The sequence below is a fragment of the Petaurus breviceps genome, unplaced genomic scaffold (genome assembly GCF_028583685.1).
Source record: "Petaurus breviceps papuanus isolate PSGF00001 unplaced genomic scaffold, PetGlider_PUasm1.0 91133, whole genome shotgun sequence".
Lineage (NCBI taxonomy): Eukaryota > Metazoa > Chordata > Mammalia > Diprotodontia > Petauridae > Petaurus > Petaurus breviceps.
This window is the reverse complement of record NW_027187419.1, coordinates 43,326,967-43,352,481: the sequence shown is the minus strand read 5'-3', so window position 1 is coordinate 43,352,481 and position 25,515 is coordinate 43,326,967. Positions and strand designations below refer to the sequence as shown.

Sequence of the window (25,515 nt, the reverse complement as noted above, 5' to 3'; positions counted from 1 at the left end):
GCTGTTTTATTTCCATATTAGTTCTGTGTTATTCAAGACTGACAAGTGACTGAGTTTGGGAAACAGCATACTGTCAATTGTACTTATTGTTGGATTGCAGGCAAAGTTGGATCACTGCTTTCCTGTTCCATGCTTTGCATATGGAAATAGAATTATAGATTTGCAACTTGTTAAAGTTCTAGTATACTGTTGCCTCTACCTCCTCTCATTTAGCTAGGAGGCTCTGAAAATTAAGGGTGTTCTGCCTCCAGCTAGAGGTCTGATATTTCACAATACTGCTCCTCATACCAATTGTAGTGCCAGTTTGATATTTACAGCACCCATGATCACAATAAAGACTGTGACTATAATTCCTGCATGCAAATTTGATCACAAAATATAACCAACTCTCCATAGAGAGTACAGAACTGAAACATTTATTTAGACATCAGAAAACTGAATCCCAAAACCAGTAATCCTATTCCATCAAAGTAGCAAAGAAGCTTAATAAACCATAACAACACAGAAAGCCACAACATCCTTTAGCCTTCCCACAAACCAAGGTCAGTATTTACTCACAAACCTCTCTATCTCCTTACCTGAGCTCCTCTCTCTCCCACTATTTCTGTAGCTCTCACTCCTAGGTTCCTGTGGGCTCTGCTCTACCCTTCAGCTAACTCCTCCCAGCACAAGCTCCATGTGACTACATTCAGCCTATTAGGGGGCACAGTTTATCTTCAATGCAGGGAAGCTTCCTGTGGACCTTGCTCCATCTTTCAGCAAACTCCTCCCATCACAGGCTTCATGTGATTACGTTCAGCCTATTAGGGCCAGAGTTTACTTTCAGAGTAGGAAAGGTTTTCAAACTCCCCTAGTTCTATTAAGGGCAGGGAAGATCTTCAAATTTCCATTCCCATTACAGGATTGCAGAGTAAGCTCCCCCATAGTCTTAGCTCCTTTCCCCAATTACTCAGATGCACATCTCATACTGGGCTGCAGGCTAAATCAGATATTTTTCTCCAGAGTCAAAGCCATAAATTTCCTGTTCCTTACCTGCTACACAATCTCAGGATCACAACCACTCCTTCCCTCATTATATACACCCATGCTTACCTGCTCCTACACACAGGTTCCTTCCTTAGTTAACATTGGATCTTTAATCCTGCTTTGGGACCAGAACAACAGAAGTGTCAATTGGTTCCTGTTCCTCTTGGTTCTGTAATGTTTTCTTATTCTGCTAACAAATTATAGACCCAAGTTTAGTTTCCAGGCTCAAAGGTTATGCATGACACCTTCCTAGCTATACCCAGTTTGTAGTACCACTAGACTTCTGACTATCTTCTGAAGCTGACATGTTATGTGAAATTAAGTGTTTTTTTTTCCCTTGGGTGTTTTGATCCTGGTGCCCTTTCAACATTTTTTTATGAAGCAGTTGTTGGGGAGAGGAGAGCTGGTTTGTATTTATTCTTCTTACCCTGTGTCTTTATTGGTCTCATTGATGGGGTACCTGGGGTCTAGGTCAAACCAATTTGTAAAACCAGTCTGTGAAGTTGTAACTGCAATTTGTCCTTTCCCACCCTTGAGCTCTGCCCCTTCTCCCTATCCCACACTCCACCTAGGCAACACCCTGTGACCCCTTTGTTCTTACTTAATCTCTTCATTTCTTCTAGGCCTGACCCACACCCTCCTTTATCCTTGCCTGTTTTCTCCTTTGACCTGGCCCAAATCTTATCTAAACTATCTCCTCTTGGTCAGCTCTGACCTTTGTCTGTGCACTGAGGCCCCTCCCGTCTGGTCAGCCCTGACAATGGCAGCCCTACCCTTTAAAGGTAAAAGCATGTAGCCTCTCACTTTCAGGTCCCCTAAAGGACTCTTGCCTGCTTCTCATGGAAGCATAACAATAAACTTCTATGACTCTCACTCCAATTAAGCCTGAGACCTTGAATTCTTTCCAGAAGATATTGCAGGTTTTCTGGTCTTGGATAAGATCAGAATTCCTGCTGAACCTATTGGGATCCTGTCCCCCATCATCATCACTTATTTTCATATTGAAGCCTAGTTGGGTTTCTTTCAGAATATTTATCATTCATTCAACATGATTCTTCCAATACTTTTACACAATTGTAAGGAAGTTTAATTTTCTTTGAAAAAAATAGGAGTATATAATCTCTTAACTCGGAAAATAACAATCGACTTTAACCCAGATTCTTTGGCCCCAAACCTTTTCCTCTGATTAATGGTTAAATGAGTGGCATAAATACTTTAATGATACTGAATTGGTGGAGTGACATTATATATCTACTTCCTTCTGTTACCCTAAACAAGCACACCATTTTTTCAGCTACTTAGTCTCACCGAATAGCTCTGATATTGTAGCTAAACTAGTTCTAGGCTAGCAGCCCAATGCCTTATGAATTATAAAAATTTTGTTTTTCCAGTAGTGCTCTTTTCTTAATATATTTCTTTCCCCAAAAATTTTGAACGTCCTTCTCTATCTTCCCAATCCCCCAAAACTATGGGAAGAAATGGAATTTTCCATTTTCCTTTGTACTATCAAATGTCTTTTATTGTCCGGTTTGTTTCTAAAAGTATTTGCCTTTAACTCATTAATTATAGGGGCAGCTAGGTGCAGTGGATAGAGTGCTGGAACTGGAGTCAGAAATTCTCCTGTTTTCCTGAGTTCAAATCTGGCTTCAGATGCTTTCTAGCTCTGTGACCCTGGGCAAGTCATTTAACCTTGTTGTCTCAGTTTCCTCATTTGTAAAATGAGCAGGAGAACAAAATGGTAAATCACTCTAATAATCTTTGCCAAGAAACCTCAAATAAGGTCACAAATCAAATACAACTGAACAACAACAAACATAATTATAGAATCCTATTATTTCAGAGGTGAAAGATTCATATCAGTACTATTCTGTTCATTTCTGGCTGCATAAGATTAAAGGGAGGCATAATATCTGTCTTTTTATTTGGAAGACTGACATACAGTTTGTTCAGTTTGTTGGGGGGTATTTTGGCTTGTCCCTAAAGGGCAGAGTCAGGAGCAATCAGTGGGAGTTGCTGAGCAGAAGATTTTTGGAATTGATAAAAAGAAAATTTCCTAATTATCAAAGTTGTCTAAAAGTGAAATTAATTTCCTTGGGATATAGTGAATTTTCACCCTTAGTCTTCAAGAAGAATCTGAAGACAAGTGGTCACTTATTAAGAATGTTATAAAGGCAATTATGGATCAGCTATGGATTGGACTACATGACCTCTGAAGTCCCTTCCAAATTAGAATTTTTGACTCTTTGACATGATCTATTCCAATGCATGCATATTATAAATAAGTAGTCGGAGGCCTGAGTAGATGAGGCATCTCTTCTAAGGACATATGCTAATAAGAGACCTGGGACTAGAACACCAGTAAAACTTGACCCTGTCTAGGGTTATTTCTACTACATCAAATGCTTAAAGAAATGGGAAGTACTGGTTGGGTTTAGAATTTTTTGCATTACTCATACCTCCCTTCCCATCCAGCTTATTTTTTCCCGTGTTGCAACATTTTTCCCCCACTGAAGAAAAAAAAAACGGATTAATCTGAAATTAACAACCTTATAGTCTCTTATCTAAATGCCTTTGTATGTGGCTCATCAAAAATTTCTTTAGAGAACAGATGAAATGTGAAAGTGGGAATGCCATGCACCAAAAACACACTGATAATGGGCATTTAAACAAATGAATGGCTGCATTGTGCAGAAAACATGAGGCCTGTTGGCTTTGAATTCTTAGTCTTTCCCTTTGAAGCACAGAGTTTGTATTTGAGGCTTAAAACTATTTCATTGTTTTTACAGTCTTAGAAAACCATGACAATAATTTATTGCTCGTGTCTAGCTTTTTATATAGAACTATTTATCTTTGCCTTTTCCCCTCCCTAACATCTAATATTAGCCATATTATGCTTACAAAAATATATCATGCAACAATATTAATATAAACCTTTCAATTTGTTCCTAATATCTCACCTTCCTCTTTCTTCCAATTTATTGTTCCTTTTAGATTGTCTCCAGCCCTAATTTTTTTTTCTGATTTTAATTGAAACCTGATTTTGACTTAAATATATCCAGCACTCTTTTTTTTTGTTCATCATTAAAGAGGTTACTCTATTTTCATTGTGAATTTTAAATAATGCAGCAAAACATGTTCAAGCTTATTTCTCAGATTCCAGTGTTTAAGTCTTAAATCAGGAAACTTGAGTCAGCCTACTTTCCTATCTTATATCACTGTTGGTTTAGTTTTCCAAAGTTTGTATACAACTGTAATATTGTACTATTTGGTCTAAAGAAGAGAAGACTGGAACTTGTAGATGTTCCCTAGTATTTTATAAATTCCTTGCAGAGAGAGTTTGTCATGTTTTTAGTTGGAATCTGTGGTTTCATTTGTGGAGGAAATTCCCATTATGAGAACTCCTTCTGCTGCTCCATGTCTGTAACTTACACATAGTTGCCTATAGCATGGAGAAATTAAGTGGTCTGCTTATTTCATTTCTTGAAGTGCAAATAGTTACTCTGTTACTGTCTCCTTAATTTTCTTTAGTATCATCTCCCTGTTAGGTTTTAACCCTTAATTGATTGCCTGACTTTACAACAACCACAAAGCTTTGTTTGGTGCCTTGAACATAATAGATACGTTTGTTGAATATTATAGAATTGAATTCTAAGGATGAATGTTTTATAGATATATAAAACTAAACTAAATATAATCTATAAAATTATATAATTATAAATTTAATATATAAAACTAAATCACTAAACCATCTTACACACTTTTCCAGGGTCTTTGGTGTCTTGGCATTAAATATACAGATTTTATGCTATTTGTCCTAGATACAAATATTTCCAGGTTTAATTGAGTAGCGAATGCTATAGCCAAGTTTGAATCCTAGATTCCCCAGTCAGAACTGTCAGGGAATACCCTGGATCTTCTGTAATTCGAAAGTAAAACATCACCAGGAAGGTGAAAAAGGAATGTGATCTTTGTCACGTGCATCTTAAATTGCTAGAAATTTCAAGACTCCAGTTAAATAGATTTAGGGGATTCCAGGCAGTCATGGATCAATCATGGATGATTCAGTCATGGACCAAACCTGTAGCTCCCTAGTTTTCAAAACTCCTATTTGCTCTTAGAATTACCCCAGATGCTTCCAATTGTTGATGCTCTTTTTTTTTATTCTACTACTGATCCTGTTTAAAAAAAAATACACAAAATAAACTTTCCTTTTGAGAAATATGCATAATTAATTGACCAAAAATATATCAGCATGTTCCCTTTCACTCAGCATCGTGTATCCAAGCTTCCCTTAGATACCTGGGAAAAGTGATTTCCTAGAAAGTGAATCTGGGCTAGAGAAGAGGTAAAGAATAATATTCTCCAGTGTCTAAAGATTCATTTCAGTACAAGCCTTTATAAAGGCACCTGCTCTGTGTGAGATTCCAAGGATGGTATACAAGTATGAAATCAGAGAGACCTTACTTTTGAGAAACTTTAATAGGAATTGAGGGAGCGATCATCTCATAGAGATAGAGATACATAAATATACATACACATATATCATATGTCTTAACCAAATGTTAAGAGTTCAGAGAAGCATGGGAAGCAAAGTGAAACAAACATCATCAGGAATATAATAAACAGTATAACTACAAGAGTATGTACCACAGGTGCAAAATAAGCTGTGCATTTTCATATCTGTCCATTATGTTCATTTATTTTGCTTAGCCATGTTTATTGTTATAAAGGAAATTCTGTTACCCAGGCTTTTTTTTTTCCAGATTAGAGTGGCTAATTCTTGAACTGATATATAACATTTTGTTTTTAATATTTTTTGTTATTCTGTACTCTTAATTAGCATGAACATTTCCACCTACAAAATCAGATGTATATGAAGATATGAATCTCTCTAATATATAACTTTTAAAAATACACAAATAATACAATATGTTAAATTGTGTTTCTGTCCCTTGTAACTCCTTTTTTTTCCTTTTTGTGTAGTTTTAATGCTTCGTTGACCCTCTTTTTTCATCACTATTACTCATCCCATTTTACACACGCTCACACACACACACACACACACACACACACACAACCTTTTGACAAATAAGCATAGTCATCTGACAAAATAAATCCACACATTTCCCTTCACTCTATATCGATTAACATAAGTTTTCCCATGTTTCTCTGAACAAGATAATATTCTGCTATTCTTCTGATTTTTTATTTCATGGGGCAGGAAAGAAGGCAAACTTTAAGCTGGTATAAGAAATTCCATGTTAAGCTCTGCTAATGAACTTAAAATATTGAGTTGATTTGTGTTTTATGGATAAGAACTAGTTTTCTTAGTGTTCTAAAGATTTTTGTTATTATTTTAAGAAAAAAAATAACTTCCCAAATCCCAGGAAATCTTTAACTAAGAAATAAAATTATGTATTTTATTCTTTTTTCTGTGAAAAGCTTTTATGAACTTCTGAAATCTTGAAATAAAGGACCCTGAAAGGAATTTCAAATAAAGTATTTTATGCAAAACATGAGAATTAACTGATAATAGCAACAAAATTAAACATTATATTTACATAGGTTTGTGCTGTCCCTTAAGATAATCTTGACTGAATTATTAGGACAGACTTTAAATACCTTTACAGACATTATATTTTTCATTTACTTCTATTCTAGTTAATTCTTACAACTTGAATAAAACAAAAACAAACTTGTAATCAAAGAACATAAAGATGTGTACCCGGACATCTGCATTCACACCAATGCATTGTGAGAAATTTATTGTGTTCCAGTCCTGCCTGGTCTCACGTTATGCCCAACTGGGATTTCCAGATTATATATAGATTTCCAGAAACTATAACAAATTTTTATTTTTTTTCATGACAACATGAATATTTATATTTGTTCCATTGTAAAAATATCTGAATATCTCAGAATCACTGGTAAAGCGAATAGTTTATAATGTTGGTATATCAGTTAACAAGCACTTATTAAGTACTTACTAGTGAATAGAGATGATAAATACTGGAGATTTAAACACAAACATAAACCCAGTCTCTGATTCTAGGGGCTTACATAGTAATAAGACAGGCAACATGTACATATGCAGATAAGTCATCATGAATTTACTAAGTTCCTACTCTGTGCCAAGCACTGTGTCAAATACCAATGATACAATGGCAAAAATAGTTGATGTCCCCATGGAGCTCACATTCTAATGGGGGAGACAACATGCAGATAGCTTTGTACATATAAGATATACACAGGGTAAATTGGGGATAAACAACAGAGGAAAAGTACGTACAAGATGCAGAATCCAGCTTTAGTACACATAAAAGCAATGTGACATAGTCCTAACCTGGCCATCTGTCTACATGTGCTTCTCTCATTGAGGCTTCATATAGTAAATACTAGCTTTAAAAATTATTTTGACCTAGAAGTAAAAAGTGTTGGCTTTTTTTTTTGGGGGGGGGGGCGGAGAGTAACAGTGAAGGAATTGAGGGAGAATGCTGTCATGTTCTCAATATTTGGGGAAAAACACATTGATTGAAAGAAGAAAAGATGTTCAAGATAATAAGTATCTTATAGAATATAATAATAATAATAAGTATCTTATAGAATTTCATAAATAAAAGCAAACTTAATCCAGTATTTAGCATTAATTCTAAGAGACTCTCTAGCAGTAATTCTAGAGAACTTGCCTTGGTTGTATGTGCTCCACCCATCTGTTTCAAAGGCCAGTACATTTTATTGGGTTTATATTTTTAGTTCATTGTTATAAACTAGTTATTGGTGTTATAAAGATTTATCATAAAGATACTAAGTTAGTTATATGCTACATTTTAAAGTGTTTAACTTCTAGAAAAACTGGTTTTGTGTGCTTTGGTTTAGGTTTGAAAGAGCCAGGTTTCACATCAGTCCCACCCTGTTAAGATAAGGGTGTGAGAGACTTTTTAGATTACTTTATAATGCAGTATTCTAATATGAAAATTAGACTTCAGAATTTGGAGTTAGATTATATGGTTTGCTCTAGTATAAATAACAGTTTCTAGTATTTATAGTGAAACAATATCTGATTTTTGATGTATTAGCTAGTCAAAGTGCAGAGATTGACATAGAGCACAAGAATACCTTTACATGTAGGATAATTTTAAATCCCTTTAAATCATTCTCTTACTTTCCCCTACTCTCTACTATACTATTAACAGTGAGAAGCTTTCAGTGAATAACAGGTTATTGCTTCAACTTGTTTGATTAATTTAGTGAAAAGCGTTTATTGAATACTTCCTATGTAGCAGGCACTATGCTATGCACTGGGGTGCAAAGATAAAAGTCTAAAGTTTGTGAAGTGTATTCTTTAATTTGTATAGTACATGAGTGGCAATAGGACTTGTTCAATATCTTTACTAAATCTTACAGTGGTAAAAATGAAAAAAAAAATTCTAGTGACTTTCTTCTGAGATTACCTTCAGTTTACTTTGTAATGCAACATATGTCTTTATGTATATACATATTAATGAATGTGTGTATATCATACACATATTTGTAAATTATTTACATGTTGGCTCCCCCATTAGAATATGAGCTACTTGAGAGCAAACAGTGTTTTTGCCTTTATTTGTATCTTCAATGTTTAGTACCATTCCTAGCATACAGTAAGCATTTAGTTTATGCATGTTGATGACTCAAAAACCACTTTCTAGATGGAGCCTTTAATTATTGACTCCAGTACTAGTGCCCATTCCCTGTTACTTTGTATTTATTTTGTATATGTGTACATTTTGTCACCCCTAACAGAGTATTGTAGATGAAAAAACTGTATCATTTTCATCTTTGTACCCTGAATGCTTATTTTAGTGGGCATCTAGATAGTGCAATGGATAGAGTGCCAACCCTGGAGTCATGAGGACAAGAGTTCAAATCTGGCCTCATACACTTACTGACTGTATGACCATAGGCAAGTCACTTAACCCTTTTGGCCTCAGTTTCCTCATCTGTAAAATGAGTAAGGAGGAAATGGCAAACCACTGCAGTATTTCTGCCAAGAAAACCCCAAAAATGGAGACCTGGAGAGTTAAGCACAGTTGAAACAACTTATCACAGTACCTGATACACAGTAGGCATTTCATAAGTACCTATTTTGGTATTAGGAGCTATGAGTATACTTTAAAAGATTATTTACTTTCCTAACTTGATTGAGAGGTTATGGGATCTTGTAATCTAAGTCAATAAACATTCATCATTCTCCTTCTCTGTGCAAAGCCCCAAGGCACTAGGGCAGATACAAAGATAGATAACACAAATAATCCCTTCCTTAATGGAACTTACTTATGTATAAAAATGATAATGATACAGAAGAGATTATGATAAACCCAAGTGTTAACATGAGTTCCAAGGAGGAAAGCTCAGTTTCTGATTGAGGTGATCAGGAGGTGGCATTTGAACTAGGTGTAGGAGAGATGGGTAGGATTCCAAATAGCAACTTTAGGAAGTAGTAACAGAACTGATAGGAGATTATAGATCTGGAGTTAGAAGAGACCTCAGAGATCATCTATTCCAGTTCCTAGATGAGGAAACTAAGGTTCAGGGCTATGCAAGTTCCTTATCTAAGATCATGCAAGTTAAAAGCTATTAGCAGTAGGATTTGAACTCAAGCTCTCTGACTCCAGAGTCAGTGCTCTTTCTACTTTTCTACACTTCTGACACGATCAGATTCCATAAGAAATATTAACATGATACCAGTGTGATGTATTAATTGTAGATCCTATCCTGTAGAAGGAGAAAACATGTAAAAAAACTATATACACATAGAGGGTAAATTGGGCATAATCTCAAAAGGCATTGGGGGCAGAGGCTGTGAAACAGAAGAACCTACAGAATCTTAATAATGAATCTTAGATACCTCAGAGGCCATCTAATCCAATCCATGCTTCACTGGCAATTATTATCAGCTTTCCAAGGCAACTAGAATTTTTGTGTAGAGGTAATAAATACAGAGAACACTGGATTTCTGGTCAGAGGCCCTGGGTTCAAATCTCAGTACTGCTGCTTAATACCTGTATGACCTTGGACAAATCATTTTCTCTCCCTGGACTTTGGTTTCCTCAGTTGTAAAATATGCAGTTCAACTAGGTGATCTCTAAGGTCATTTGCAGCTTTATATCTAGCCCTAAGATTCCCTCTTCTATACATACGACTTTCCTGTGCTCGACCCCTGTTTCACTAATTGCCTATTAGATATTTCCAACTTGTTGCTCCATAAGGCATCAAAATTCAACATATCCCAAAATAGAAATTATTATTTTTCCCTGAAACTTTGCCTTTTTCTAACTTCCCCAATTCTGTTCAGGGCACCACCATCATTTCAGTCCCCAAGATTTCATAACCTTTAAGTAATTCTCAATTCTTCCCTCATATCCAGTCCGTTACCAGCTCCTGTTGATATTATCTTCATATCTCTTACATCCATCTTCTTTCCATTCATGGCCATTCATATCTTTGATAGCTTTCATCTAGACAATTATAATACGTTCTAAGTGGTCTCTCTGTTTCTAGTCATTTCTGCATTTAAGAAATTCTTTTGAATGAATAAATACCTTCTGCATTACTAATATCAGCCAGAGGCTTGAAGGGCTCTAGAAAGAAGGTTCCCCATACTCCTGAGGGCATCCCATGCCATTTGGCGATGCTCTGCTTGTTTGGCATTCCTCCTTACACAAACCTAAATCTTCTCTCAGACTTCTCCCCATTTCTCCTCATCCTTCCCAACAAGGTGAAGCAGAATCAGTCCAGTTCCCCCTCCACATGGCAATACTAATACATGAGAAACGCTGGGATGGTCTAACCATAATACCTTCTCTATGCAAATCTACTCTTTTCCAAATTAAATATCTCCAGGCTTGTAATCCAATTCTAACTGATCTTGCAGCTAACCCAACAGGTGATGAGAACAATATTTGGCTGAATAGAATTAACTGGACTTTTCAACTGAACTTATGTGGAAGGTCAAGGAGAAGGAAAGGAAAAAGTAAAAGACAGCACTTGAGTTTTGAACATAAATTGATAGTTAATTTCGTAATTCTACTAGAACAAATGAAGGAATTAGGAGGAGGAACAGGTTTGGGAAAAGATAATTACCATGCTGAGGTTATATAACTGTACATAAATTTTGTAAACTCTGCCAAGAGGGATGAAAATGGGAAATAACACAGTATACTGTAGCATATTTACTGTTTAATTAAAAACGAGTTCCAATCAATTATAAATGATAACATGTTGTCCTTCCTAAAAGAAGTCAATTTTCCCCCATAAAGTCTACTGCAGATTCTTTACAGAAAAAAAAAATCAGCATCTATGTGGATTCATAGAATTTGGTGGTTGGGCTCTGTAAAGTGTATCTTTATCACAATTAAGAATTTATTGTTTTTTCTGTTCTTGCAGTATCCAAAAAACACGGCAAGCTTATCACCTTCTTAAGAACATTCATGAAGTCTCGTCCAACAAAACAGAAACTGAAGCAACGGGGAATTCTGAAAGAAAGAGTGTTTGGATGTGACCTGGGGGAACATCTTCTGAACTCTGGTTTTCAAGGTAAATGCTGAGCTCATAGGCTCCTAATTTGACTGAATGACCTAAATGTACTGATTGGAAGTTATATATAAAGAAGATAGAGAGGGAATTGATACTGATTTAGTTCAATTCAGCATGTATTTTAAGGACCTTTTATGTGTCCTCCACAGTGTTGTATACAGTGAGGTATGTAGACTATGTACAGTGACATGGCCCTAAGAAACTTCTCTCTCTTTAGGTAGATAAGATAGATTCACCAAGAACATTACAATACAAAATAATCTTGTGTTAATTATCTAACAGCTATTATTGGTACAATAGGCTATCCTCAGGGAAGTACCCAATCCCCATATTGCATCAAGATTTTTTATAGCTTGCTTCTTGAAGAGGAGCAAGACTTCACAAGCATGACATTAATTGAGACTAAAATATTCCAGAACTCTTAATCATGCTGCAAAGGGTTGCAAAAAAAGGTTTCTTTGATAAGGTTGTTACCCCACAGAAGTAATTTAGATACTCAGCAAAAGTAGATCCAGCCAGTATATTTACAGAACTGCAGAGTTCAATAAGAGGTAACTAGAGCCATAATTTTAGCTCCAGTTTTATACTTTAAGTTCTGTTCTTTATAAATTTAAATGGGAATCAAAGACATTTACCTTAAATGCTTCTAGTCCAGAGAAGTTAGACATTTATGTCTAACTGGAATAACAGGTTTAGTTACGCTTGTAATCAAGGAGATGTGGCAGTGTACATTAGTGGAAAGAACTTTGGACTTGGAGTGAGAACGCTCGAGGTCAAATTCTGGTATTCTCAGTTACTAGTTGTGTGACCACAACAGGTTACTTAACTTCTTTGAAGTTCAGCTTTCTCGTATCTGAAATGAAGGTAACAACACTTGGAATATCCACCTCATAGAATCATTATGAGAAAATCTTGAATTAACTGTGAAGTATCATATAAATGTAAGGTATTGTTTTTGTTGTTGCTGCACAGTTTAGAAGACCTAGGACTTCATAGGTCTGACAAGAGGTGATCACGTTATCTGAGAAATACCATGAAAACTAGTACTCTGTAAAAGTAAAGAATTGCATCTCTTTATAAACTGCTTTAAGTTTTAACATTTAGCAAAAGTTCCACTATTAATCTTATACTTAGATATATTAATGCGCATTTTAATAAAATTAAAATGAGTATGAATGGCTCAAAGTTTCAAAACCTTTCTTATAAATGTTAATTACACTGTATGCTACTGTTTTGTTTTCTATCTCTTTCTGATAAGCATTCAACTGTATACTGTTTTTTTTTTTTTGCTATGTGCAGAATTTGGTGTAACAATTGTATTTCTTTTTTGCCTGAAGTACTTATCAATCAAAAGATTCCCTCTTTGCAAGTTTGCCTTATTGCTATAACATAATATAAATGAGCCTACTGCAGAGAAACTTGGAGGAGGCCCCAGAGCCTGACTGAACACACAATACTGACTATCGTAATAATGTAGGAACACACTCCCTCACCATAAGTGTTATGAAATACAACCTATTTTTATTATCCTGGGATTTGTTACTCATTTTGCCTAATGGCAGTGAGCATAACCCCCAACTCAAGTGTACCACAATTACTAACTATATAATCCAAATATTTCTTCTCTGCTTATACAGACTATGCTTTGCATATGAGAACTCATAAACTCATTATCCATGGAACTTTGAGTTCACATTACCATTTGCTATTATTTTTAAAAATAAAAAATTTCTTTAGTGCCCCAGGTTCTTCAGAGCTGTACTGCATTCATTGAGAGATATGGTATTGTGGATGGAATATATCGTCTTTCTGGCGTTGCCTCCAATATCCAGAGATTACGGTAAAGTCCCTCCTCTTTTTCCCTTTTCACTTCTAGAACATTTGTTCAGAACTAATTGATTTCCAAATTGTTTTTCATTTGTTGGTGAACTTGAGTGGGCAAAAGGGAATGTATTATGAAAGAGGGGGAAAATTGGTGTTTATATTGTGATCTGTAAAAGATTTTCTGATGAGCATATGCTTGCCTATAACTTTGAAAGTACAGACCCTACTTGCTTCATTGCTTTTTGAAAATTCCAAATTCATCTTTCTTTAGCATCTAGCTCTAAAGCAGAAATTCTTCACCATTTTGGGGACATGAACTCCTTTGACAGTCTAATTAAGCCTATGAACCCCATCTCATAAGAATTTTTAAAAATTTATTTATTTACTTTTAGTTTGCAACATATTCAGTTCCACAATCCCTTGAGTTTCAAAATTTCTCCCTCTCTTCCCTCCCCCCCCACCCCACATGGAGGCATGCAGTCAAATATAGGATCTACAAATACCTTCACATTAAACATTAGTCAGGTTGTAAAGAAGGATTATAACAAATGGAGTGAGCAATGAGAAAGAAGAAACAAAACATAACAAAAAAAGAGAGACAGCAAGTAGTTTGCTTCAGTGTGCATTCAGACTCTATAGTTCTTTCTCTGTTTGTGGATATACCTTTCCATCATGAGTCTTTTGGGGTTGTCTTATAACTTTGCATTGTTGAGAGGAGCCCAGTCTATCAACGTTAGTCATCACACATATGATGTGTCTGTAATTGTATACAAAGTTCTCCTGGTTCATCTCTCCTCACTCAGCATCAGTTTATATAAGTCTCTCCAGGTTATTATGAAGTCCATCTGCTCCTCATTTCTTATAGTACAATAGTATTCAATTACATTCATATACCACAACTTGTTTAGCCATTCCCCAATTGATGGGCATCCCCATGATTTCCAGTTCTTTGCCATCACAAAAAGAACTGCTATAAATATTTTTGTACATATGGGTCCTTTTCCTGTTTCTATGTACTCTTTGGGATAAAGCCCAAGAAGCGGTATTGCTGGCTCAAAGGGTATGCACTTATTTATAGCCCTTTGGGCACAGTTCCAGATTGCTCTCCACAATGGTTGAATCAGTTTACAACTCCAGCATCAGTGCATTAGTATTCCAATTTTTCCACATCCTCTCCAACATTTATCATTTTCCTGTTTTGTCCTCTTGGTCAGTCTGACTGGTAAGATCTCATGAGAATTTTTAATGCATAAAATAAAATGTATTTCAAAAAATGTTAGTCATGTTGAACTTACAAAAACTGTTTGATAAGTTATCAAAATGTGACAAAAAAAAATCAAGCAAGTTAGAACGAGGTTAAAAACCCTAGTCTTCTTGAGGCAGCTGAACTCCTTGAGAAGTTGGCTATACTAGGTATTCCTACTTTTGCTTCTGTCACTTCTAAACCCTCTGCAGTCTGCTTTCAACCTTATTTAAGTTTTCCTCAAAGTTGCCAGTAATCTCCTAATTATCAAATCTAGTGACCTTTTCTCAATCCTCATCCTTCTTGACCTCATTTTAGCTTTGACATTGTCGATCACCACATTCTCCTGGATACTCTATACTCTTGGTTTTTGTGATGCTGTTCTCTGCTAGTTATTCTTTTGCTTCTCTGGCCACTCTTTTTCAGTTTCTTTTGCAGGATCTTCCTCCATGTCTTCACCACTAACCATGTACTTCTTAAGATTCTATTCTGAGCCCTTTTTGGTCATCTTGAACTGGATATCTTGTATGCATCTCAAACTGTCCAAAATATAATTCATTACTTTCCTCCCCTGCCCACAACTCTTCCCTCTTCCCAGTTTTCTTATTGTCATCAGAAGTATCCCCTCAGTTTTGTCACCTAGGATCACAACCTTGATGCCATCAGCACCTAACTTTCACTCATCTCATATGTCCTGTCTATTATCAGATCTTGTCATTTCTATCTTCACAATATAGCCAATTAAGAAATGTTTATTGGGACAGCTATGTGGCTACGTGGGTAGAAGACCAGTACTGGAAGTCAGGAGGAACTGAGTTCAGATTTGGCCTCAAACATTTATTAGCTGTGTGACCCTGAACAAATCACTTAAGCCCAATTGACTCCCCCACACCTCTCCCCCCCAAAAGAGCATTTATAAAGCATTTACTATGTGCTGAGGATAGAGAAAGGCAACAAGTAGTCCCTGTACAAAAGGAGATAGCAGTCTAATGGAGGAGATGTGGCAGATAAAAGATGAAATGATTGGAGAAAGTAAAGGTTTGCTTTTCCAAGTGTTTCGATTTATTAAGCCATGCATGCCTATTGCCTAACAGATGAGGCCCAGGTCTCCTCAGCTTAGGCCTGGACCCTGAATACAAGGGGAGACAGACTTTTATTCATTAAAACAATTAATCAAATAAGGCCAATTAATTAAAAGGAAACAAAACATTAAGTAATCTGTTTTCTAATTGGAAGAAAGATTAGGGGCTTTCCAAGTTGGAAGGGAGAGAGTGAACAGGTGTAGTTTCCTGAATTCAGAAAAAGAGGTATCCTACTCCCTCCTAATCATCTCTATGAACAATCAAAGGAACATGGAAACAATAACTGATTGGAACCAGTTTTTAGAAAAAAACATATGGGTTGCTTCAGATATACAATTGTGAGAAAACTCCTTGTTTCAGTCTTTGGATCTTGGTGGGTTTCTTGTCAGCATAAACTAGGTTCTTGGTTAAGGGTCTTGAAGCGGCAGGGAAAGGTGGTCCAGTTTTCCAGCCATGCAGGGCGAGGTTCAAACAATGCAATAAAGTTTTCTTCCAATTTCCAAAACTAAATAAAATTTTCTCACAAGAGACAACTTGGATTAGACCCATAATTGAATACTAACTAAGCTAGCTCCAGAATTCAGTCACAAGATAGTCACTGTGGTTCACTCAATTCACAGGATTGACCATTTGCTGTCCTAATCCTCTCAATTCCCCCTTTTGATTTATGGGGTGGGGGGACATCCCACTCTCCTACGGATCACTTATTTGTAAGCAAAATCTGTAAGTTTTGTCATAAATTCATGATCAGAATCACATAAATAAGTTTACAGATTGAGCTACTTACACGCTCACAATGAACTAATTTTAAGAAAGATTTACGTATCACCAAGTTGACTGAGAGAACTATATGAACATAAACACCATGAAACAGGACAAAGCAGTATAAAGATGATCATCAATATTAATCATCACATTTTGAGTCCCAGATATGTGGTCTCGGGATATCTTCTCTTATATATTCTGGAGCAGCCATCATTCTCAGGACATCTCTGAAGGGGGCTCTTCTTCTCTGGTTGCAAATCACTTGTAAAAGTTCTGAGATAATTCTCACAAAATCTACCTATAACAAGACTTAATACAATTTAGTACAATCTCTTAAATTTGCTTCTCCAAACCTGAAACTTCAGAGAATTTCAGTTTTTATATATTAGTTGCTGTTTCTATCTTTACCTAAAACCTGTATCAGATATATGAATCTTAGAAAAAATTTAAGTGTCTAACTTGTAAAATGAACTCTCTTGTCTTTTTTTTAAATTATCAGATATTTAAAAAATGGGAAAAATAATTTCACTTTATTTAAAATCATCAATATAACTTTATATGTAAAATCCTTAATCCAATTTTGAAAACTTATTACTTAAACATAAAGCCTGAATATCTATACTTGATACATTTGGAAGACAGTTCTACACATGTGTTTGTAGTTCTTAGAGAAAACAGTCTAATCCTGTTGCTTTCTCAAAACATTACTACATTCAATTAGAAAACTTTTATATAAACTTTAAGTCTTATTACTTTTTCTTTTTCCCCTTTAGAAGGATATTATCTCTATATTATTATTTAACCATAAATACAGATTAAAATTGTAAAACTTTTTCATATTTTATCCTATTATAGTATCTCAAAGATGTTCCTATATCAATCTATTACTTAATTAATACATCTAGTATTGTACTTAGAAAATTTCTGCAGCTTACCTGCCCTGATTATAAAAATTTGCTATGAAAGGAAAAGAAGGGATATAGTTATATAGATTGATACGACCTATCCCATAAGAGGGAGAAAATTACCTTAGCTCTGTTTGATTCTAGTCATGAGTCATATCTGACAGCCAATTAAGTTGTAGCAGGGTAATAAAAAAAAAGACTAAGGATTAACCGGATGGGGGAATTTTCTGTTTAGAAAGGAAACCTAAGGGAAACTGAGTCTAGAGGATTCTACATTAGGCCTTGCAAAAGTCATCCCCAAAACTATTCCTAGGCAGAGAAATCCACCTTTTGTGGTTTTTAGAGTGTTGCACATGCTATTTTCTCCTATTTCATCACAATTCAGATAACCATTCCTGTAAGCAAAACTTAAAATAATAGTAAATTATAGTCCCAAGAATTTTTATTTCAAATAGCAAAGTTTTCACTAACAACAACTTAGGGCTTGAATATCTTTACTTATGTTTCCCTAATAGTTAAAATTTCATTTATCCTTTACTTATAAATTAGCTAGGTGGGACAATGGAGAAAGTACCAGGCCTAGAGTCAGGAAGACTTATCTCCCTGAGTTCAAATCTGGCCTCAGACACTTATAAGCTCTATGGCTCTGGGCAAACCATTTAATCTCTATTTGTCCCTGTTTCCTCTTCTGTAAAATGAGCTAGAGAAGAAAATGGCAAACCACTCCAGTATCTTTGCCAAGAAAACCCCAAATGACATCACAAAGAATCAGACATAACTGAAAAATGACCGAACAACAACTATAAATTAAAACTTACCACATTCTGGGTTTTCAGACATATAGCAAACACCTGATACTTAACTTATAGTAACATATATTAAGTTGTATCTTTAAGCCACCATATACATTTTCATAATTTTTATGGTAGCCAAAAATTTTCCAATGACAAGTCATTCTTTATTATACTAAACATTATTACTATTATCTGTTTAAAAACAAAATATACCCCATTAAATATTAAACTGTTTTCAAATATCTATTTCTATAACATTCTTTTAAAAGCTCAATGGATCCAGATTTTTTAAAGTTATTTTTCTAATAGCATTTCTGATAGAATGGTCTCTGTGATCTCACAATATAAGAGAATTTAGAAATACCATGATAACAAACACAGTATCTATCATGTATTTAAAATATGAAACAAAACTTATTACCAGTAAGATGGTACCAATTTAGCAGAATGCAATTCCAAATTATTCTACATAGAAATCATTAATCTTATTACCTTTGATATTTTATACTAATCACATTTAAAACTTGGTAGAATTAGCAAATATGGAACAATTACATTTACTTAAAGAAATAATAATAATGACAGTCAACCTTTACATAGTGCTTACCCATATACCAATCATTTTGTTAAGCATTTCCCAATCAGTATATTATTTGATTTTCACAACAAGCCTGGGATATAGGTGCCACAATTATTTTCCTCCTCACAGATCAGGAAACTGAGGCAAACAGAGAAAGATAATTTGCTTAAGATCACAAAGCTAATAAGTTTCTGAGAACAGGATGTAACTCAAGTTTCCCTGTATTTTTCTAGCACCTTTATTTTGGAATCTGATCAGAGATTAGGCATTTACAGTGTTAGAGGGGAAGGTCTCTGAGCTGGGGGAATGACAAAGGGATCTTTGAACTGAGGTGGGAGGGGTCTCTGATTTGAACAATTTTTTTTCTCTTTTCATGGTAAAGGAAGTGTTAACAAGAAGCAGCTATAAAAGTTTCATATAAATTTTCAGATGCAAACTGTATACTTCTTTTTCCCCTCTTCTCCCTGCAATTGCTTTCAAAGCAACTGCCTTCCTTCATTACTCTAAAACAACAGGTCTACAGTCGTCAGGGGAAAAAAAATATTGAAGTTCTTTTTACCCCTGAAACTTCCACAGAATTTAATTTTAATTTTTCCTCAAATTCTGCAGTGGTATCCCAAAACTCACTAAAATATTTTCGCATATAATAAGCTTCTGCTAAGTGGAATTGATTAATCCCCAAACTCCTTAATGATTAATATTCAAACCTCCAAAATCTACTAAAATTGTTGTAGAAGTTCTGCAGACTTGTGTTATCTGACTTTATTTCTTTATACCCTTCCTACCTTTCCAGTCTTCTTCCATTTTCTTCCACTCCTCCATACATTCTATAGTCAAGCTTGGCTTATTGTATTTGTCTAATTAAGTCTTTCCCCCCCAACTAATGAAGTTAATTATCATTCCATTATTTCTATTACTGTACACAATGATGTCTCAGTTCTTCTCACTTTATTTTGTTCATATGGGTATTGGATTTCTTATAGCACCATAGTATTCCATCACAATCATAACACTTAAGTTGTTCAGCCATTCCCCAGTTGATAAGCATCTTCTCAATTTGCAATTCTTTGCCACCACACAAAGATCCACTTTTAAATATTTTTGTAAAAATAGCTCCTTTTCACTTTTCTTTGATAACTTTGAAAGTGGTATGCACAGTTTTATAGCCCTTTGAGTATACTTCTAAATTTTTTTCCAGAATGGTTGGACCAGTTCCCTAGTTCACAACAGTTCATTAGTGTACTTACTTTTCCTTCATCTCCTCTAGCATTTGTCATTTTTGATAAGTAGGAGTTGGTACCTCAGAGTTGTTTTAATTTGCATTTTTATAATATTTATTTAGAGGATTTTCTTCATATTACTGTTGATCGCTTTAATTTCTTCTTTTGAAAATTTCCCATTCATATCCATTGATCATTTATCAATTGGGGAATGATTCTTATGTATATAATTTTTTTTTTAAAAGCAATTGGGGTTAAGTAACTTGCCCAAGGTTACACGGCCAGTTCTTTTTTGTGTGGGTGTTAAGTATCTGAGGCAGGAACTGATCCCGGGTCCTCCCGACTCTGGGGAGGACTGTTACTCACTGCGCCATCTAGCTGCCCCTTATGTATATAAATTTAACTCCGTTTCCTATATATTTGAGAAAAGAGGCTTTTATTAGAGTTACTTGATGTAAATTTTTTTATATTACTTCATTGTCCATGGTAACTTTTAGTAAAATGTAGTTTCTCTCATTGTCTTTTTAAATTGTGCCTATTTTTGCTTTTGCCTTGTCTGAAATCATGATTGCTACGCCTGTCTTTTTAACTTGACTGAAGCACAGGAGATTCTGCTCCAACCTTCCTTTTATTTTAACACTGTATGTGTCTTTCTGTTCCAAGTATGTCTCTTGTAAGCAACCTCTCATTGAATTCTGGTTCCTAATACATTCTATTATCTGCCTCCATTTTTTTGGAGAACTCATGCCATTCACTTCACAGTTGTGATTATTAACTGTCTATTTACCTTAGATTTTTTTCTGTTTATCCTTCTCTCTCACTTTTAATCCTGTCCCTCCTCAAAAATCTGTTTTGCTTCTTGAATACTGTTTGACTTAATCATCCTTCCCTTTTATCCCCCATACCTCTTATCCCCTTCACCTTCTATTTCCCAATTAGAGAAGATAGATTTCTATATCCAACTGAGTGTGTGTTCATATGTGTGTGTGTATTCTTCCCTCTTTGAACCAATTCCAATGAGTGGGGTTCAAGCATTACCCACCACCACTCCATTCCCCCCTCTACTATAAAAGCTCTTCCTTGAATGTTTTATTTTCCTGTGAAGCATTTTTCCTCATTCTACCTCACCCTTCTCCCAGTACATCATTCTTCCTCAACCCTTCATTTTTTTTTAAGATCACAACATAATCAAAACACACTCACACCCTGTGTCTGTGTAGACTTTTTAACTGCCCTAATAATGATTAAGTTCTTAGTAGTTACATTTATCATCTTCCCATATAGGAATGTAAACAGTTTAACTCCATTAAGTCTCTCATGATTTTTCTTTCATATTTACTTTTTTATGCTTCTCTTGAGTCTTGTTTTTGAATGTCAGATTTTCTGTTTAGCTCTGGTCCCTTTTTAAAAAAAATTAGTCTAGTTTTAATGTCTATTTTTCCTCCTGAAGGATTACACTCAGATTTGCTGAGTAGATTATTCTTGGTGTAATCCTAGTTATTTTGCCTTCTGGAATATCATAATCCTAGCCCTCTTCTCCTTTAACATAGAAGCTGCTAAATCTTGTGTCATCATGACTATGGCTCCATGTTATTTGAATTGTTTCTTTCTGGCTGCTTGCAGTATTTTCTCCTATATCTGGCAGCTCTAGAAATTGGCTCTAATATTCCTGAGAGTTTTCATTTTCATATCTCCTTCAGGAGATGATTGGTGGATTATTTACATTTCTGTTTTACTTTCTAGATCTAAAATATTGGGGCAGTTTTCCTTTATAATTTCTTTTTAAAATTTTCTTCTTAATTTTAGATAAATACTAAAACTTAAATACATAATAAGAAAAAGATAAGCATTATAAACTTAAATATTAAACTAAAAAATAATATAAGAAAAAATGTCATGTGCACAGCAGAATATAGGAGAGGATTCAGAATATATAGAAAAAACTTATCATATCAAGGAAGCCTATATATTAAATACTATGCATTATGTTGAAAGCTGTCTATCTTTTCTTTGCTTCCTTATAGGTTTTCTTTTCTTTGCTATTGTACAGTTTTTACTTTGCTCTTTTTTCTCCCCTTCCTCCCCTTTCCAGTCCTTCACCCCACAGCTACAATTGAGTATGGATATATTTATATATAGGTATTGATATATACATACACATATACACACATATGTAGATATATACATACACACATAAACATATACTTTCCCTAAGAGATTGTACTCCTAATCTTTTAATGTTTGTTCATATCTCTGTTTTCTTATTTCTCCTACCTCTTCTACATTACTTCTACCTGCTACCTTGCCCTCCTATTATCTAGCCTACCCCCATTCCATCAATTCTTCCCTTATCTTCTCATTCTCCTAAATCTAAACACCCTTTTCACCTATTATATCCACCTCCCCTCTAAAGTTCCTCTTGGATATATAGTGTTCCAAGACATGTTATCTTTTAGTGTTTCCAGTGCTATGTCTTGTGTGATTGTAATTGTGGTACCATCATATGTAAATTGTTTTGTTTTCTTGTTGCTCATGTTATTTTGTCTTTGATCTGGGCGTTTCAGAATTTAACTATCATATTCCTGGAGTTTTCCTTATAGGATCTCTTTCAGATGGTGATTGGTGGATTTTTCTCCAATTTCTACTTTCCCTTCTTGTTCTGATGCTTTAGGACAATTTTCTTCAATTATCTCTTGTATTATCGTATCAAGATTTTTTTTTTGATCAGAACTTTTAGGTAGTCCAATTATTCTTATGTTTTCTCTTGATTTGTTCTCTAGATCTGTTGTTTTTCTTATAAGATGCTTTACATTATCTACTATTTTTTCATTCTTTATATATTTTTTAAAAATTTCTTCATCTCTTGTAACTTTGCTAGCTTCCCCTTGCTCGCTTCTGATGTTCAAGTTGTTTTCTTACTTAAGATTCTCGATCTCCTTTCCTAATTGGTTGACTTTTCTGTCATAATCTTGTTTTTCTTGTATTATTCTTATTTTTCTTTTAAAAATTTCCCCAATCTCTGTCATTTGATTTTTAAAGTCTTTTTTAAGTTCTTCAATGAATTCTTTTTGGGTAGGTAACCATTTGACATTACTCTTTGAGGGTAGAAGAGGGTCTCTTTGCTTCAGTATTCTCCTCTGAAGACACTCCCTGGTCTTCTCTATTCCCATAGAAGCTCTTTGTGATTGGATTCTTTCTCCTTTCTCCTTTACCTGTGGGTTGTTTTTTTTTTTTTTTTGGTAATAATTTAGTTTTTATAATCACCTCTAGTTCTGGGGTAATGGGGATGGTGCCCCTGGCCTCTGATCCTCTTCATTTTTCCCCTCTGACCTTGAACTGAAACCAAGACATTCAGCCTCCTCTAAGTGCCCACAGTCAGAGGCATCTCTACCCCACTGCTTCTGTTCTCACTGTGCATGTGCTGGTTCTTTCTTGACCCTGCACTCTCCACAGCACAGCTGGATCTGATGTTCCTTGTCAGCAGAGGTTCTCTAAATCTCCACCAGGTCAGATACCCAACTTCCTTCACCATCCTGGGGGCAAAAGTTCCTGTGTCAGCTGAGGCAGCCTCCGAACCCAGCAAACCCCAGGGCTTGCTGCTTGTTATTTAAGCAACTTACCACTTGTTGTTAAAGAGGACTCTATCCTGGAGGTGTTTACTCTTCACAGGGAGAAAATCTAGTCCTGGGATTTTTCTTCAGGTCTTCTCTGATTGTCCCAAGAGCACCCTATTCTGCCACTACTCTTATTTGTTTTCATGCCTCTGTGTTAACCCAGAGGCACTATTTTATCTCTTTTGTGGAGGAAAATCTTAAGAGCTTGAAATTTTCTAACCTACTCAGCCATCTTTCCAGATTCCTCTCCCTATAATTTCTTAAAATATATTATCTAGGCTTTCAAAAATCATGTTTTCAGGTAGTTCAGTAATTTTAAAATTATTCTTGATCCAGGTCAATTGTCTTTATGATGAAATATTTCACATTTTCTTCTGTTTTTTCATTCTTTTGACTTTGTTTTATTTTTTCTTGATGTCTCATGGAGTTAGCTTCCACTAGCCCAACTGTAATTTTTAAGAATTACTTTCTTCATGGAGTTTTTGTACCTCGTTTTCCATTTGGCCAATTCTGCTTCTTTGTTTTTGGCTTTTTGGAGGGCGATTGGGGTTGTGACTTGCCCAAGGTCACATGGTTAGTTTTGTGTGTGTGTGTTAAGTGTCTGAGGCCAGATCTGAACCCAGGTCCTCCTGACTAGGACTGGTGCTCTATTCACTGTGCCACCTAGCTGCCCCCCCCCCCAATTCTGCTTCATAAAGAGTTCATTTCTTTTGTGAATTTTTGTGCCTCTTTTACCATTAGAGCAATTCTATTTTTTTAAGTAGTTTTTTCCAGTACTTTTGTGCCTCTTTTACCAAGCTATTAATTCTCTTCTTCTGATTTCCTTGCATCATTCTCATTTCTTTTCCCAATTTTTCCTTCAAAGCTTTTATCTTTCTCTCACTTAGGAATTCTTGTTGGGCTTCTATACAATTAATATTTTTCTTTGAGGCTTTGATTGTTGCTGCTTCCACATTGTTGTTCTCTTCTGAGTTTATTTCTTGCTTTCCTTGCCACCATAGTAGCTTTTTATAGTTAAGTTCTGTTTTTGTTGCAGTTTGTCACTATTCTAGCCTATTTCTTGTTTTTGTTATATTTAAGTTGGACTCTGCTCACTTGGGACTGGGGAGGCAATGTTCCAAGCTTTAGTCTTTTTTTTTTCTTTGCTCTGGTCTCTACCCATGAAAGGTCCCTACTCCCCAGCAACACCAAGCACTAGTGCTTCTCTTTTCCTTGAAATTGCTATCTTCGAATATCAAGAAACTGCCTATTCACTCTCTTCTTAGCCCCTGAAAATCTCACTTTAAGGGAAAGGGAAGGGCACAATAAGCATTCACATAGCACCTACTGTGTGCCATATCCTAAGCCATTCTTAGAAATATCTCACTTGATCTTCCCAGAAACCAAGTAAGTGCTATTATTATTATCACCCCTGTTTTCCAGATGAGGAAATTGTGGTAAACAGAGATTAAATGCCCAGGGTCACATAGGTGACATGACATGAGGGTCACATTTGAATTCAGGACTGATTACACAATCAGTGCTTTATCTACTGTGATACTTGCTATCTCTCTGTTGGAGTAAATAAGATTGGAGTATTTACCAAGGTTAGTTAATAACGAGGACATGTGGAAGGTCTCAGATATGATGCGGCTAGGCAAGTGCTTTGCAGTCATTTGGACCTAGATGGACATTTCTCTATGAAGTTTTTATTGGGAAAAGAGTGAGGCCTCAGTTAATTATAGGTGTGAAAGCAAAGTAAAGGAAGAAATAATTAACAATTAGATGATTCTTTTGAATGTATTATGGCACCCTGGGCAAGGCATTTAACATCACTACCTTAGTTTCCTCAACTGTAAAACAGAAATAACTATAAAAGTACTTACCTCCCAGGGCTGTTGTGAGCAC

The 25,515-nt window shown here is 35.3% G+C and overlaps 1 protein-coding gene and 1 long non-coding RNA gene across 8 annotated transcripts in view; one reads left to right on the top strand and one right to left on the bottom strand.

Moving 5' to 3' along the window:
- The window catches only part of LOC138154881 (uncharacterized), a 335,411-nt gene that overhangs the window by 14,691 nt on the left and 295,205 nt on the right, over positions 1-25,515 (bottom strand). The gene's annotated exons all lie outside the window — the stretch shown is intronic.
- Positions 1-25,515, top strand: part of ARHGAP32 (Rho GTPase activating protein 32) — a 423,257-nt gene that overhangs the window by 367,216 nt on the left and 30,526 nt on the right. For all 7 annotated transcript variants that reach the window (XM_069079883.1, XM_069079882.1, XM_069079885.1 and 4 more), the window contains 2 exons: positions 11,452-11,601; positions 13,339-13,441. In XM_069079883.1, the coding sequence (XP_068935984.1) occupies positions 11,452-11,601; positions 13,339-13,441 (253 nt within the window). The remainder of the gene's footprint in view (positions 1-11,451; positions 11,602-13,338; positions 13,442-25,515) is intronic.